General features: G+C 40.7%; 1 protein-coding gene across 1 annotated transcript; it reads left to right on the top strand.

Annotated features, from left to right (window-relative positions):
* The first annotated feature begins 9,394 nt into the window (after window positions 1–9,394).
* Window positions 9,395–16,426, top strand: LOC142446785 (olfactory receptor 52H1-like). Its single transcript, XM_075548526.1, has 2 exons — window positions 9,395–9,413; window positions 15,480–16,426. Exons 1-2 carry the CDS (start codon window positions 9,395–9,397, stop codon window positions 16,424–16,426), a joined length of 966 nt encoding a protein of 321 aa, XP_075404641.1.
* The last annotated feature ends 361 nt before the right edge of the window (window positions 16,427–16,787 follow it).

Genomic DNA, 16,787 nt, shown 5'->3' with positions numbered 1-16,787 from the left:
ATACAATTGATGTATGGATTGTGATAAGAGTTGTATGAGCTCCTAATAAAATGTTTAAAAAACAACAACACTGATACATAAAGGGTTAAGATGGTAAACTGCAGTTTCTGACAGCAAGAAGCTTGCTAGTCTCCCTTTCTTCCTTTGGAGAGTTCAGCTGGTACTTCCACACTATTGGAAGGTAGGTATGCTTGTGCCAGTTCAAACTTCAGGCAGAGCTGATTGAGTCAGAGTTTTCAGTCAGGAGGGAACCTGCCCTCGCCCAATCAGACAGAGTTCTTACTCTCCATGGAAATATCCACTCACTCTGTATTACTATTAGTTGTTCCCAGCAACCCTAACTGTGCAAATGAGGATCTTGGGTGTCTAAATTTAAGCAAGGGTCCCTATCCTGTTCACCTTTCTGCCACCTTCTCTAAGACTTAGGAAATTGAAGCTCCATTAGGACAACAGGACAGCGACTAGTATGCTGGTGAAGTCAGAATATAACCAAACCGTGTTTGGAGATTGTGTTAGACTGGGTTTTACAAAGGGGTGCGTGTGGGGGGCACTGATACTCATAGATACATAACAAAGAGCTTTATATCAAGAAAGAATTTTTTAAAAATAATTTAAATCATTTTATTGGGGACTCTTACAACTCATAACAATCCATACATCAATTGTATCAATCACATTTGGCATATGTTGCCATCATCATTTTTTTTTACCCTAACCCTAACCCTAACCCTAACCCAACCCTAACTCTAACCCTAACCCGCCATCGTCATTTAAACAGCATTTTCTTTCTTTCTACTTGAGCCTTTCATATCACCTCCTGTTTTTTCCCTCCACCCCCACCCTCTAGTCATCATGAATCCTTGATAAATTATAAATTATTATTATCATATCTTACACCTTCTGCTGTTTCCCTTCACCCAGGTTTCTGCTGTTTATCATCCTGGGGGGTGATGTTATACCTCAATAATTGTGATCCGTTTCCCCTTTCTCTTCCATCTTCCCTAACTCTCATAGTCTCCCTACTCCCATTACTATTCCTGAGGGGGTTATCTGTTCTGGATTCTGTGTGTGAAGAGCTCTCATCTGTACCAGTATACCTGCTATGCTTTAGCTGAATTTGTAAGGTAGAATTGGGGTCATAATAGTTTGGGGGATGGGGGTGGGTAGGAAAGCACTAAAGAACTAGAGGAATATTGTGTGTTTCATCAGTACTATACTGCACCCTGACTGACTCATCCCTTTCTTGTGACTCTTCTGTGAGGGGATGTCCAATTGTCTTCAGATGGGCTTTGGGTCTCCACTATGACCCTTCTCATTCACAGCAATATGCTTATTTCTTTTGGATCTTCTGATGCCTGATACCTGACCCCATGGACACCTTGTGATCACACAGACTTATGTGTGCTTTCCATATAGACTTTGTTGCTTCCCTGTGAGATGCTGCTTGTTTAACTTCAAGTCTTTAAGACCCCAGACACTATATCTTCTAATAGCTAGGAGCCATAAACTTTCTTCACCATATTTGCTTATGCACCCATTTTGCCTTCAGCCATCCTATCAGGAATGTGGGCTGCACAGAATGCCAGATATTAGAAGAAAGTGTTCTTGCATTGAGGGAGGGGTTGAGTACAGACCCAATGTCCCTCTGCTATTTTAATACTTAACATATAAATATATGTATATAGACCTATGTACCTATCATTATATATTAATATATTTACATATGTACAAGCCTATATTTATACCTCTATAAATGTCTTTTGCCTCCTAGTTCTTTCCTCTAACTTCTTTTACTTTCCTCCTGTCCACTATCATGTGGACCCTTGTTGGGCTCTCAATAATTCCTCTGGTCTACACTGCACTCGATCAAACCCCACAAAGCACTCCCTATCCTCCTCACCATCAACTTTAGATCTCTTGTCCCTGAGTTTGTTGGCTCTCTGATCCCTTTCCCCACTGCCTGCTTCTCTTCCATATCCCCCCAGAACTGATTGTCCTATTATTTTTCTTCTTGAGATTGTTTATCCTGCCTATCTTCTACAGACAAAAGCCTATAAAGAGTTCCAGGTCTGTCTGCTGACCCTTATGAATGTTTTCTGATTGGGTCTGATGAGGTGACAAGCAGGCCCCTGAGTCAGAAGTCTGTTTTTGAGATTCCTCAGGGACATTATTTGTTCCTCTTGCTGCTCTGTTGTGCTCCCTTCATGTTTCACCTGGCTTGGAGGGGTCATATCGGCACATTTCCCACACTGTGTCTCCAGTACTGCCTCATGGCGGGGCTGGCCCTACAGTCCTCTCTGTGCATTGGCTGCTCCTAGCAGGAATGTCATCCTTGAAACTTGGTGGACCAAGATAAAGCAATCTCTCTCTTTCTCCCTCCCTCCCTCCCTCCCTTTCTCTCTAACCCCCCACCCTCTCTCTCCCCCCCTCCCTCTTAGTTTTCTCTGCTGTGGTCTGGGCAGACCCACCACTCTCTCCGGGTTATAACTTCAGTGCTGTCCTCTGTAGTGCATTCTTCTGGAGAGGAGGGTCAATGTAGCTGGGATTGCCCTCTGCCAAGGCTGACCCCACAGACCTCTCTGTTAGTTGCCCTGAGGCTTGGTGCCCTGGGTGAGGTCTGGTCCCTCTCCCTTTCCTGTGGAGACATAAACAATACCTTCTCCTTGCGTGGGTTAATGCCCTCTTCCCCCACTACCCTCCTCCATTTTTTCCCTGTTTTTCTTTTCCATACCTTTTCAGTTGGCTGCTATATGCATCCTTGGGTTGGGTATGACCCCTGCCAGAGCTCCTGTACCGTGCTCTAGGAATGTATACATTTAGTAGTGTTTCTCATATGCCATTATGCTTTTTAAGCATACCTGAGTGGAATCATGTTGTACTTGTACTTTTGTGCTTGGGTACTTTGCTTAGCATAATTTCCTCCAACTCTTCCCATGAGACAATGTGCTTCATGTGTTCATCACTGCTTTTTAGGCATGTGTAATATTCCATTGTATGTATTTACCAGAGTTTTTTAATTCATTCATGGAAATTTAGGTTGTTTCCAACTCTTTGTGATTGTAAACTGTGTTGTGTTCAATATTTGAGTGCAGATGCCTGGTCCTAGTTTGTTCCTTACTTCTTCTGGGTATATGCCAATTAGGGGGATTGCTGGATCATAAGGTAGCTCCATTTCCATTTGTTTTAAGTATCACCAAATTGAGTTCCATAATGGCTGCATATACCTACAGGACCACCAGCTGTGGATGGGCATTCCTATCTTACCACACCCTCTCCAACATCTGTTGCTTTTGGATTTTTGGAATTGGGCTGTTTTTGAGCATGTTGGATGGTATCTCATAGTTGCTTTAATTTGCATTTCCCTTATGATTAATGATCTGGAACATTTTCTCATGTTTATTGGCCATTCAGATTTCCACCCTTGTGGAACTTCTGTTCAGGTCTTTTGCCCACCTCATCAATGGGCTATTTGATTTTGTATTGTTGTAGGCTAGCAGAGTATTGTAGATTTTAGTAACAAGGCCTTTGTCGGATATATCTTTGCTAAAGATGTTTTCCCAGTCTGTGGGCTCTCATTCCTCTCTTGGTGAAATCTTTCATTTGGCCCTGGTGTTTTATCTATTCTACTTGTCAAATTATGCTTCTTCTGCGTTTGTGTCCTACAATTTTTCTGATATCCTATGCATTCCCTGCACCAAAGAAGAAAGAATCTAGTATAAAAAAAGTGCTCCAACACAGTTCAATTTACATCCACATGTCAGATGCTAACTGGTATCCTCTCCAGACTCACACAACTGCTAGACAATTAAGCAACAAACATCAAGCAGGAAGCTGGGAGATCAACGGCCACTGGGTGCTGTCACATAGATTCAAGGTCCATAGGAACATAGCAGGGTACCAATAGCTTCCAGGCTTGGCAGGCCACATGGACTGCTAGACCCAGATGTGAGATACACAGTCCAGTTAAGCAGGAAGTTGAAGAGCAAGAGTGAGAGAAGTTTCTAGTATCTCTTTTATAAAAAGGCCAAATCCCCACAGAGGCATCATCAGACTGTGACCTGAGCAATAGGTTGGACCCCATCTCTACTTTTACCCCGGTACATCCAGTTGACATAAAATCTAGCCATCATCCTGGGTATGACACCATGAAGAGCAGTGACATTGAATTCACCATCAAAATGAACAAAATATTGTGAAGTAAAACATTGTGGTTAATAGAATAATGTACTATGTAGACGCCTATGAACTAAACCAGAAAATAGAGAAATTGAGGGTTTTTATTAACTTCTTCAGGCTAAAATTAATCAAACATTCAGTTAAGATACATTGACTAGTGATTGTGATAGGCAGGAAGTTTAGGGAGAGAAAATATCCCCAAGCAGCCCACTAATCAGAAAGGAATAGCTAGCCCATCTTATAAAAGACTCTTTCCTAAGGTATCAGGCACACTTTAGAAGGCTATGGGAAGAGCCACCTACAGTAAGGACCAGTTATGTTACACATATGCTTAAGCACACCCACTCAAAGCTTGGGCATGCACAGTAAGGACCAGCACAGGACATGTCACATAACCACTTCAGTCATCCGCTAAGAATCCACCGATACACAAAGCCATGCCATCCAAATAGATGTGGGAGGAGAGTAGTCAGGGAAGGAAGGCATATATATTTTTTCTGGTTCCATCACCCCACTCCTCCTTCTTGGCCTCTTCACGTGTCTCTCCATGTGGCTCTCTATGAAGCCCTCCATGCTTCCCAGAGATGGCTCATTCTTGTTTGTAAGACTGTACTATCAAAAGCTTTACTTTGCTCATAAAAAGTAGTTTACCTCTACCTTCCTCAAGCCAGCCCCGGGAGGGACAGCTTCTCTCTTAGGGGATTGCTTGGGTGTGTTCTTAATGGAAGTCAAGGTGCTGGGGGTCTGGTAGTCATCAGTCAGACTTTATGTTTCATCCCGATGGCCTTGGTTGGAGAGCCCTGGATGGATCTTCTAAGTCCTTGTATCTAACAATGTATGTATCCCAATTGTGGATTCGTTCCTGCTTTTGTTGTCCTACTTGAAATTGTTGTGTATTACTCGGCCACTAATCATGCTTTTGTGACAGTTTCCTATGCCCTCCCATGCCCTTTTTAAGCTTCATATGGCAACAAATCCTTGGATGTCATTTCAAACTCCTGCTAATGGCATCATTCATCCAGATGATGTGTTTGTGTCTTTGTGTTGTCTTTGTCTATTTTAAGACTTAATCATTGTTTTCCTTATATTTTATTTAAGATGAAGGTCTCCTTTATAACTTAAAACAGATCCTGGGTACATTGTTAGATGCTGTCAAGTTGATGTCCACTTATATCAACACTATTTACAACAGAATATAAAATGGGTGCATCCTGCACAGTTATCACAATTGCTGATCTGTTTAAGCCTATTGCTGCAGCCACTGTGTCGATCTATCTAACTGAGATCCTTCTTGTTTACTGATCATCTATTTTACCAAGCATGATGTCTTCTTTCAGAGACTAGTCTCTACTGATTACATGTCAAAGTAAGTGAGACAAAGCCACACCATCCTCATTTCTAAAGAGCATTCTCATTTTTTAAAATATTTTTTGGGGGCTTGTACAATTCTTACCACAATCCACGCATACATCCATTGTGTCAAGCACATTTGTACATTTGTTGCCATCATCATAGATTGGGCACATTACCAGTTCCCTCAAGCACATTTGTACATTTATTGCCCTTGTCATTCTCAAAACATTTGCTTTCTACTTGAGCCCTTGGTACCAGACCCTCATTTTCTCCCTCCCTCCCTTCCTCCCTCACTCTCTCCCTCCCCCCACGAACCCTGGATAATTTATAAATTATTATTTTGTCATATCTTATACTGTCTAAAATCTCCCTTCCCTGACTTAACTGTTGTCTGTTCCCCAGGGATGGGGTTATATGTAGACCTTTGTAATTTGTTCCTTCTTTCTACTCCACCTTCCCTCCAATCTCTCAGTATTTCCACTCTCACCACTGGTCCTGAAGGGTTCATCTGTCCAGAATTCCCATGTTTCCAGTGTCTATCTGTACCTGTGTACATCTGCTGGTTTAGCTGGATTTGTAAAATAGGATTAGGGGCGTGATAGTGGGGGGTGGGGGGGAAGGAGCATTTAAGAACTAAAGGAAAGTTGTATGTTTCATTGTTGCTACACTGCACCCTGACTGGCTTGTCTCCTTCTCTAATGGGATGTCCAGTTGCCTACATATCGGCTTTGGGTCCCCACTCCACACTCCCCCTCATTCACAATGATCTTACTTTTTGCTCTTTGATGCTTGATACCTGATTCCCTTAACATCTCAGGATCACACAGGCTGATGTGCTTCATCCATGTTGGCTTTATTGCTTCTGAGATATATGGCTGCTTGTTTACCTTCAAGCCTTTAAGACCCCAGATGATATATATTTTGATAGCCAGGCACCATCAGTTTTCTTCACCACATTTTCTTATGCACACATTTGGCTTCTGCAACTGTGTCAGGTAAGTGAGGATCATGGAATGCCATCTTAATAGAACAAAGTGTTCTTGCATTGAGGGAGTACTTGAGTGGGGGCCCAATATCCATCTGCTACCTTAATACTAAGCCTAAAAATATATGACCATAGATCTACTCCCCATTATTGTATATACATATATTACCTATGTATGTGCCTGTATTTAGACCTCTGTAAATGCCCTGTGCTTCCTAGTTTTTCCCTCTATTTTTTTTTTACTTTCCTTTTGTCCCACTATCATGCTCAGCCTTCATTTGGTTTTCAGTAACTTTTCTTAGTTACATTGCCCTTGGTCAAGGTCTCCTAGGCCTCTTACACCCTCCTCACAACTGATTTTGGATCATTTGTTCTCATGTTCCTGGGTTTGCTAACACCATTTCCTTTCCCCTACCTCTCCCTCTCTCATGTCCCCCTAGAAGCGTCAGTCTCATTGCTTACTCCTCAAGATTGTTTATCCAGCCTATCTTATCTAGAGAGACCTGTAGAGATAAGAATATGCACAAAAACAAGACAGCAAAACAAAGCAACAAAACAAAACAAAACAATGACAAAAGAAATCTTGTAAATAGTTCAGGGTCTGTTTCTTGAACTTTAGGAGTGTTTTCCAGTTGAGTCTGTTGGAGTGCCATGCCCTGGGCCCAAAGTCTATTTTTGATACTCCCTCGGGACGTCCTTGCTCTGCTCCCCTTGCTGTTCTGTTGCATTCCCTTAGTGTTTTGCCTTGGTGTGGTAGGGTCAGATCAGGTGCAATTCCTACACTGTGTCTCCAGTGTTGTCCCCTGTAGGGCGATGGGTCAGTGAGGGATATTGTGCCTCATAGTGGGGCCGGTAATATGGTCCTCTCTGTGCATTGGCTGCTCTGAGCGGGGATATCATCCTCAAGGCTTGGTAGGCCAGGAGGTGCTCCACTCTTCCTCCCCCTTCAATTGCTCTCATGTGCTCTGATCAGACATGTCCCTCTCTCTGAGCTGTAGCTTCAATGCTGTCCTCTGAAGTAAATTATTCTGAGGGGAGGGGCCACTGTTCACATAATTGGAATTGGGGCCGGCCCCTAAGACCTCTCCACTGGTTCCCTGCTTCATGCACATGCACACAAGAAAAAGGAAGAGAGACTTATGATAGAAAATCCTGCACAAAATTTACCACAACTAGAACAGAATCAACAGGATAATTCTACTAATAAGAAAAGAAAAAGAAATAATAAAGACCAGGGCTGAGATTCAGGAGAGGGAAAATAAGAAAACCATGGGAAAAAAATCAATGCTGCAAAAAGTTGGCTCTTTGAAAGGATAAGCAGAATCAACAGACCCCTGGCAGATATAACCAAAGAAAGAAGGGAACAAATTTCAATAGCAAGGATGAGGGAAGAAACAAGGGACATTATAACAGACCCTAATGATAATTACACCGTACTACAAAGGACTGTATGCCAATTAATTCAACAACTTGGAACACATGGAAAAATTCTTGGCAAAACAATCCTTCCATGGACTATCCCCAATGGACATCACGAATTTCAACAGACCCATAGCAATAGAAGAAATAGACAAGGTCATCAAGAGATTACCAACAACAGCAACAAATCCCCTGGACCAGATGGCTTCACAAGAGAATTTTACCAACTTTTCAGGGAAGAACTGACACAAATTTTACACAAACTCTTCTAGAACATAGAAAAAGAAAGTAAACTCCCCAACTTTTCCTATGAATTTAATATAATTTTGATACATAAATGGAGAAAGGATCCACCAAGAATTGAGAACTACAGACTAATATCCCTACTGAACATTAATGCAAAAATTTGTAACAAAATACTGGCCAATAGAATACAAAAATATATAAAACAAATAATCCACCATGACCATGTAGGATTCATACCAGGGATTCAGGGATGGTTCAACATATGAAAGACCATTAATAATATTCACCACATTGAAATGAAAATTATAAGAACCACACGATAATATCAATAGCCGTGGAAAAAGTGTTTTGGATAACATCCAACAACAATTCCTGTTTAAGACACTAAAGAATATAGGAATGGAAGGAAAATTCCTCAGTATAATATAAGCTATATATAAAAACCAGCAGCCAATGTTGTAATCAATGGAGAAAAGATTAACACAATCCCACTGAAAAAGGTGACCATACAAGGATTCTTCTTGCCCCCACTCTTATTCAACATCATACTGGAGGTCTTAGATAACAACAAAACTTCCATAAGTGGAGTATTGGAAGCAATAGAGGAATTTGACAGGATGGGAGGATACAAGATCAACAAAAAGAAGTCTATCAGAAAGCTATAGATATCGATAAGGCCATGGAAGAGGGGATCAAAAAGGTAGTACCCTTCACAATAGTTGAGCACAAAGTGAAATATCTAGGGATATATCTGACTAAAAATACCCAAAAGATTTGTCCATGGAAAACGACAGAATAAGAAACCAAGAGCAACCTCAACAAATGGAAGAGTATCCCAAGCTCGTGGATCAGAGGACTCAATATAGTAAATATGTCAGTTGTCAGTTCTGTCCAAGGAACTATATAAGTATAATGCTATCCTGATACAAATACCATCATCTTCAAAGAACTGGAAAAACTGATTACCAACCTCATATGGAGAGGGAAGAAGCCCAGAATTAGCAGAGAACTCCTCAAGAAGAAGGGCAAAGTGTGAATCTTGCTTTACCTGACTTTAGCACATATTATATGGTCACAGTGGTGAAAACAGGGTGGGTAGGTATAATGACAGATACTCAGACTAATGGAAAAGAACTGAAAGCCCAGAAATAAAATCATAAGCATACAGACAGCTAATCTTTGATAAGGGCCACAAAAATAACACATGGGAAGTGGATGCCCTCTTCAACAAGTGGTGCTGGAAAAAATGGATAGCTTCCTGCAGACAAATGAAGCAAGACACTTACTTCACTCCATGCACAAAAATCAACTCAAAGTGTATCACAGACCTTGAGGTAAAACCAGAAAGTATTAGGACCATCAATGATGGAATTATGACAAACCTGAGTACTTTGGCGCAGGGAATACATGGGCTATTGGAAATAAGGAAGGACACCAAGACAGATGAAACACAAATTGACAAGTGGGGTATTCTGAAGATAAAATACCATGTACATTGAAAGAATTCACCAAGAGAATCATAAGAGAGCCCATAGATTGGGAAAACATCTTTAGCAATGACACATCAGACAAAGGCCTTTTTACTAAAATCTATAGTACTCTACTAGCTTACAATAAGAACAAAACTAATTGCCCACTGAAGAGGTGGGCAAAGGACCTGAACAGAAATATCACAAGGGCAGATATCCGAATGGTCAATAAACAAATGAGAAAATGTTCCCAATCATTAATGAGATACCGTTTTACACCCTCAAAGATAGCCCAATTAAAAAAATCAGAAAGTAACAAGTATTAGAGGGGTTGTGGTGAGATAGGAACTCTTTCGCCCACTGCTGATGGACCTGTAGGTATATAGAGCCATTATGGAAATAGATTTGGTGGTATCTAAAATAAATGGAAATTGAGCTACCATATAACTTAGAAATACCCCTACTAGACATATCCCAAGAAGAGGCAAGTAACATACCATAGCCAGACATAGGGAAAAAGATCTATGTATATATATTTATATGTTAAGTATTAAAGTAGTAGACAGACATTGAGTTACTACTCAAACACTCCCTCAACACAAGAACACTTTGTTTTTATAACCCAGCATTCTGTGATGCTCACCTTTCCCATACGATCACTCAAGATAAAATGGGAGCATAAGCAAATGTAGTGAAGAAAGCTGATGGTGCCTGGCTATCAAAAGATACAACATCTAGAGTCTTAAAGACTTGGAGATAAACAAGTGGCCATCTAGCTGAGAAGCAACAAATTCCACAGGGAAGAAACACACCAGCCTGCGTGATGATGAAGTGTCAATGGGATCAGGTATCAGGCATAAAAGACCCTGAACAAAAAAATTATATAAATGTGAATAAGGGGGAGTGAGGAGTGGTGTCCTGAAGTCCATCTGTAGTCAATTGGACATCCCCTTACAGAAGAGTCACAAGGAAGAGATGAGCCAGTTAGGGTGCCCTATAGCACTAATAAAACATATAAATGTCCTCTAGTTCTTTGATGTTTCTTCCCCCGCACTATCATGACCCCAATTCTAACATAAATTCGTCAAGACCAGAGATCATACATTAGTACAGATAAGAGCTGGCAACACAGGGAATCCAGGACAGATAAACCCCTCAGGACCAATAATGAGAGTCATTATACCAGGAGGGTAAGGGGAAGGTGCTGGGAGAAAAGAGAAACCAATCACAATGATCTGCAAATAACCCCCTCTCAGGGGAATAGACAACAGAAGAGTGGGTGAAAGGAAACATCTATCAGTGTAAGACATGAAAGAAACAATGATAAATTATCAAGGGTTCATGAGGGGGAGAGGGTGGGGGAGGGTAAAATGACCTGATACCAAAGACTCAAATAGAAAAAATGTTTTGAAAATTATGATGGCAACATATGTACAAAAGCGTTTGACACAATAGAGGTATGTGTTGATATGAGCTGCACAAGCCCCTAATAAAACGATTAAAAATAAAAGATAGCAGATGGACTTTGGACCTTTACTCAAAACCTCCTTTATCACAAGAACACTTTGTTCTAATAACCTGGCACTCTTTGATACTCACCCTCCTGACAAATCACTGAAGTAAAAAATGGGTGCATAAGCAAATGTGGTGAAGAGAGAGGATGCTGGCCAGGTATCAAAACATATAGCATCAGGGGTCTTAAAGACTTGAAGTTAAACAAGCAGCTATCTAACAGGGAAGCAAAGAAGCCTACAGGGAAGAAGCACGCCAGCCTGTGTGATCATGAGTTGTCGACGGGTTTAGATATCAGGTACCAAATGATTCAATACAAAGAATTATATTGATAAGAATGAGGGGATTTGGAGCGGTTTGGAGTGGAGACCCAAAGCCCATTTGTAGACAATGGATATCCCCCACAGAAGGGTTATAAAGAAGGGATGATTCAACCAAAGTACAGGATAGCAAAGATGAAGCACACATCCTTCCTCTAGTTCCTGAATGCTTCTCCCCCCTCCCCCCTACCATGACCCAGGTTCACCTTACAATCTGGCTAGACCAGAGAACACACATTGGTACAGGTAAGAGCTCTCAACACATGGAATTCAGGACGGATAAACCCCTCAGAACAGTAGTGGGAGTAGCGATATCCTGAGTGGAGGGGGATGGTTGCAGAGGGGGAAGGGGGAGAAAGGGACAACCCATCACAAGGTTGGATAGATAGCTCCCCCGATAGGGGATAAAAAACAGAAATGTGGATGAAGGGAGACAACAGACAGTATAAGATATGAAATAATGATAACAATATATAATTGGTCAAGGATTCTAGAAGGTGGGAGGGAGGGGAGGGAGGGGTAAAAAGAGGAGCTTATACCAAGTAGGGATCAAGTAGAAAATTGTTTTGGAAATGATGATGGCAACATATGCACACATATGCTTGACACTATTGATGTGTAGAATGTTATAAGAGCTGTAAGAGCCCACAATAAAATGATAACAAAAAAAGAGTTCTTTTTCAGCTGGTTGCATCTGATTTGTATTTGTGTAGCCCTGAATCTCCTAGGGATCCAATATCCAAAAGGTTCACTTCATCCCAAGGGAAAGGGAGTTAATGTGGTTAATTTCATCCCTCTCCTGGTACTGCGATGTGTAGATTCACAGATAACCTGAGTGCAATCTCGTGGGAATGTAGGCAAACACATAAATCTTTTCATTTCATCCCTTCCTGTAATGGTTCACAGTCTAAAATGTTAAATGCATTCTCTCAATAGATACTTCCCAGTAATCTTGTGGAGCAAGAAAAAGAAGATAAGAGTCTGGTGAGTTGAACAATGCAATCACTCAGGAAGGAGGAAAATTCTACTGGCTCTCTTCCTTTACCTAAGAAGGTCGCCTGGGTTTACTCAGTGTCCTAATAGGGGCTGTGCCTTGGATACCATGATCCTGGGAAGTCAGAATCCTTCTGGTACCAATGATTGTATTAAGGAGATAGACCTTAGTGATGGATTACTGATTTATCAAGTACACACAAGCTAGCATGACCAAAGGCATAGCAGGGGATTTAGAAGGACATAAACTATAGTTTGAAGAAGTAATATCAGAATAAGTTTTGACTAAAACAGCAGACTATGGATTGAATTTATTATAAATTCTCTTGTCATTTTAAGAATTAATGTTTCATTTTTTCTGTTAAATGTATTCTCTAACCCCGAGATGACAGGCTACCTGTGGTAAGCAGTGCACCTATGTACCACAGACTGAGATGCAATCTAGCCTAAATCAGAGAGGCATGTTGGGCCTGTGTCACTCTACTTTCACCATAGGTGATTATGTGGCCATTGTTTTCTGGACAATCTCATGCAGATTGTTACTTGCTATATATTATTATTATGAGACTGAATTAGAGTGCTTGTAGGAGTTCCTTCTGCTTCAGACTTGGACATAGAAATTTTAGCATTCATCAGCAAGGCTGTGTATGGACAGTGAGAATTATTGAAAGTTCTTGTAAACCCAAAGTCAAGATGTTGATTCTGACTCAAAGTGATTCTCTAAAGTTTCCTAAGCTGTAAATCTTTGAGGCAGTAGATAACTGCATCTTTTCCCCCATCTGGCGACTATGAATGTCTGATTTGCTTACCAGCCATGACCACCAGGAATCCTCACAGTTCTAGATAGGTGCAATTTGTCTACCTTGGCTAATTGAAAAAACTTGTTAATGATGAAACTTACCCCCATGCAAGGAAAACTCACTATGTAAATATCTGACAAGCGTCCTGGTATGGAAGTCCAATAGCCGACAGCACCCTAGTTAGTTACTTTCTCAGCAAAGCTGCTGATTCCTGACAAACACACTAATATAGAACTCAAATGGCTTGAACACCAAATCCACTCATTTCCTTAAAAAACTTTTAAATAACTAAAAAAAATTGGGGTGGAAAATAATCAAGTTCTTTAAAACTATTGCAAGGCCATCCCATATTTTGCTGTTCCATCCTAAGTCTGTGCTCCCTGCTGTCAGAATTCCTGATTCCCCTTCCTTCCCTTATCAAAATACTTCATAAAACAAATTCCACTTAAAAATGATTAGGGCAAATATTGTACAGATGTGCTTTATACAATTGATGTATGTATATGTATGAACTGTGATAAGAATTGTATGAGCCCCAATAAATTGTTAAAAAAAAACCCCAAAAACCACAACAAATTCCACTTAAAACTGATAGTGCATGTTCAAAGCAAAAGCTACCTCCAAAGGAGGACTCTGTTAAATACCAAGCTGGGAATTCTCACAGCTGGGACTCAAGCTCTATAGGACCAGACATTAAAACCTTGAGGCAAGAAATATCTTAATTATTCTTCATTCCATCTCCTGGATGTGAGAACCTGGACCATTTCACTCCTCTTAGGACAAATCGCACTGATTGGAATGTTATGGGGTTCTGCTGACTCACTGAAGGGTAGTAATCTCTCTCCCTTATGAACTTAAGAGAACAGAGATCCTACAAAATCTAGAGCATTACTTCTAAGTTCACTCCTCTTTGCATGAGTCAGGAAATGTTATTGCTTTGCTCATGTGTGTTTTCTGGTAGATTCATTCTCTTATATTCATATATCAAGAAACTTTCATCCAAATCTAAACCTTGTTTCAATTTTTGTGTAAGAAAATTTCATACTACAAAACTATTTTTCATTTTCCTCCATGAAAATTATTTATTTTGTTATTGTTAAGAATCCAGTGACATCGATTACATTCTCCTAGTTGTACAACCATTCACTCCCTCATTTTGTGAGTTATTCCTCCCCATTAACATAAACTCACTATCACTAAGTTTCTTATCTAATCTTTCAAGTTACTGTCATCAATGTGATTCCCTATAGTCTGCTCAAGGCAGACACAGTTCCTCTCCTCCAATTTTACCTTTACTTCAGTTTGTTGCATGTAACTCATTATCTGAAATATAATTTACCTGATTTAAATTAAACTTTTAATTCATTACCATTTTCTCTTTGTCTCCCTCTCCGCTCCTTCTCCATCTCTTTCTGTTTATCTTTATACATCATGTTTTTCCTTTTGAACCAAGGCCTATCCTCAATAATCTGCACTGAGAAAGGAATACAGTTATTTATACTTAATAATGATAAGTTATTCTTCTTTGACAATTTTGACCAATAAAAATACCGTATATACTTGTGTATAAGTCGAGTATTTCAGCACAAAAAAATGTGCCGAAAAACAGGTTCAGCTTATACACAGGTCAGTGGTCCCCCAGCGAGGTGTAACATCTTGCTGCCCCCCACCCAGGTAACGAGATGAGCATTAAATGACTTGTTAAATGACTTGTTGTCCTTTTATTTATGTTTTTTATTTAGAATACCTATTCAAATATATTACTCCACTGATGTCTCAAGTTTTAGCAATTTTATTTTCTTTTGTTTTGATTATTGAAACTCACAAATAGCTTCTACATTTTCCACCCTAGGCTTATACTCGAGTCAATCAGTTTTTCTGGTTTTCCAGGTAATAATTAAGTACCTCGGTTTATACTCGGGTCCGCTTATATTCGAGTATATACGGTAATCATTTCATAGGATTTGTTAGTAAATATGTACATGAATTAAGTGAAGGGCATGGAAAAGAAGGATGATAGTCATTTTATTCTATATGTGCCAGCTGGTCCTGGGGACTGGAGGGGATTATGATTTAGGAACTCTGTAGATGACAGTTGTAATCCTTAACAACCTGCAGCAAGAGAGTATAACCATTAACATTCACAGCCCATACTGACAGTTGTTTTCTTCTCAGGGTTCAAGACCCTGTGGATCCCAGACTGAAGAGACCATGTATAACTTGAGCTGTTATAACCCTGATTCATTTGTCCTTGTTGGCATACCTGGCCTAGAGAAGTTCCATATCTGGATTGGAATTCCTTTTTGTATCATCTATGTTGTGGCCATTGTGGGAAACTGCATCCTCCTCTACCTCATTGCAGTTGAGCAAAGCCTCCATGAGCCCATGTTTTACTTCCTGTCTATGCTGGCCACCACTGACCTCATTTTGTCCACTGCTACAGTACCCAAACTTCTCAGCAATGTATGGCTTGAAACAAAGGAAATAACCATCTCTGGTTGCCTCACCCAGATGTTCTTTCTCCACTTCAGCTTTGTGGTAGACTCTGCCATATTGTTAGCAATGGCATTTGATCGCTATGTGGCCATCTGCTTTCCCTTGAGATATACCACCATCCTGACTCCTCAGGTGATCATCAAACTTGTGCTAAGCATTGTTGTGAGGAGCTTTTCTGTAATCCTTCCAGATGTTTTTCTGCTGAAACGGTTGCCCTTCTGTGGGACGAGGATCATCCCACATACATACTGTGAGCATATAGGTGTGGCACGACTTTCCTCTGCTGATATATCTATCAACATATGGTATGGGTTTGCTGTACCTCTTATGACTGTCATCTCAGATGTGATCTTCATTGCTGTTTCCTACACCGTCATTCTCCGTGCTGTCTTTCAGCTCTCATCCCGGGGTGCCCGCCAAAAGGCCCTTAGCACTTGTGGATCCCATGTCTGTGTCATCCTCATGTTTTACACACCTGCTTTCTTCTCCACCCTTGCTCATCGCTTTGGACACAGTGTCCCTAGACATGTGCTCATCTTATTCGCCAACCTCTATGTGGCCATCCCTCCTGCTCTAAATCCTATTGTTTATGGCGTGAAGACCAAGCAGATTCAGGAAAAGTTTATTCTCCTCTTCTCTTTCAAAGAAATACAATGAGTGGTAAGGGCCATCAAAGAAGAGGTTGAAGTAAGAACGTTTTTTCCCTCTCTATGCTGGCCAGCACAGACCTCACTCTGTCCCTGATACAGTGCCCACACTTCTCAGCAATGGATGGCTGGAATCCAAGGAAATAACCTTGTCTGTTTACCCCACCCCCATGTTCTCTCTCCCCTTCAGCTCTGTGGTAGACTCTGCCATACTGTTAGCAATGGCCTTTGATCATTATGTGGCCACCTGCTTCCTCTTGGGATAGAACACCAATGTGACTTCACAGGTGCTATCAAGCTGCATTTATATAATACAGAAAGACACAAAATACCATTCTATCTCCTACTGATGTGAGATTTCCTATTCACAT

This window comes from Tenrec ecaudatus, chromosome 4 (assembly GCF_050624435.1).
Source record: "Tenrec ecaudatus isolate mTenEca1 chromosome 4, mTenEca1.hap1, whole genome shotgun sequence".
Classification (NCBI taxonomy): Eukaryota; Metazoa; Chordata; class Mammalia; order Afrosoricida; family Tenrecidae; genus Tenrec; species Tenrec ecaudatus.
Note: the sequence above shows the minus strand (reverse complement) of the source record. Positions and strands in the feature narration are given on the sequence as shown.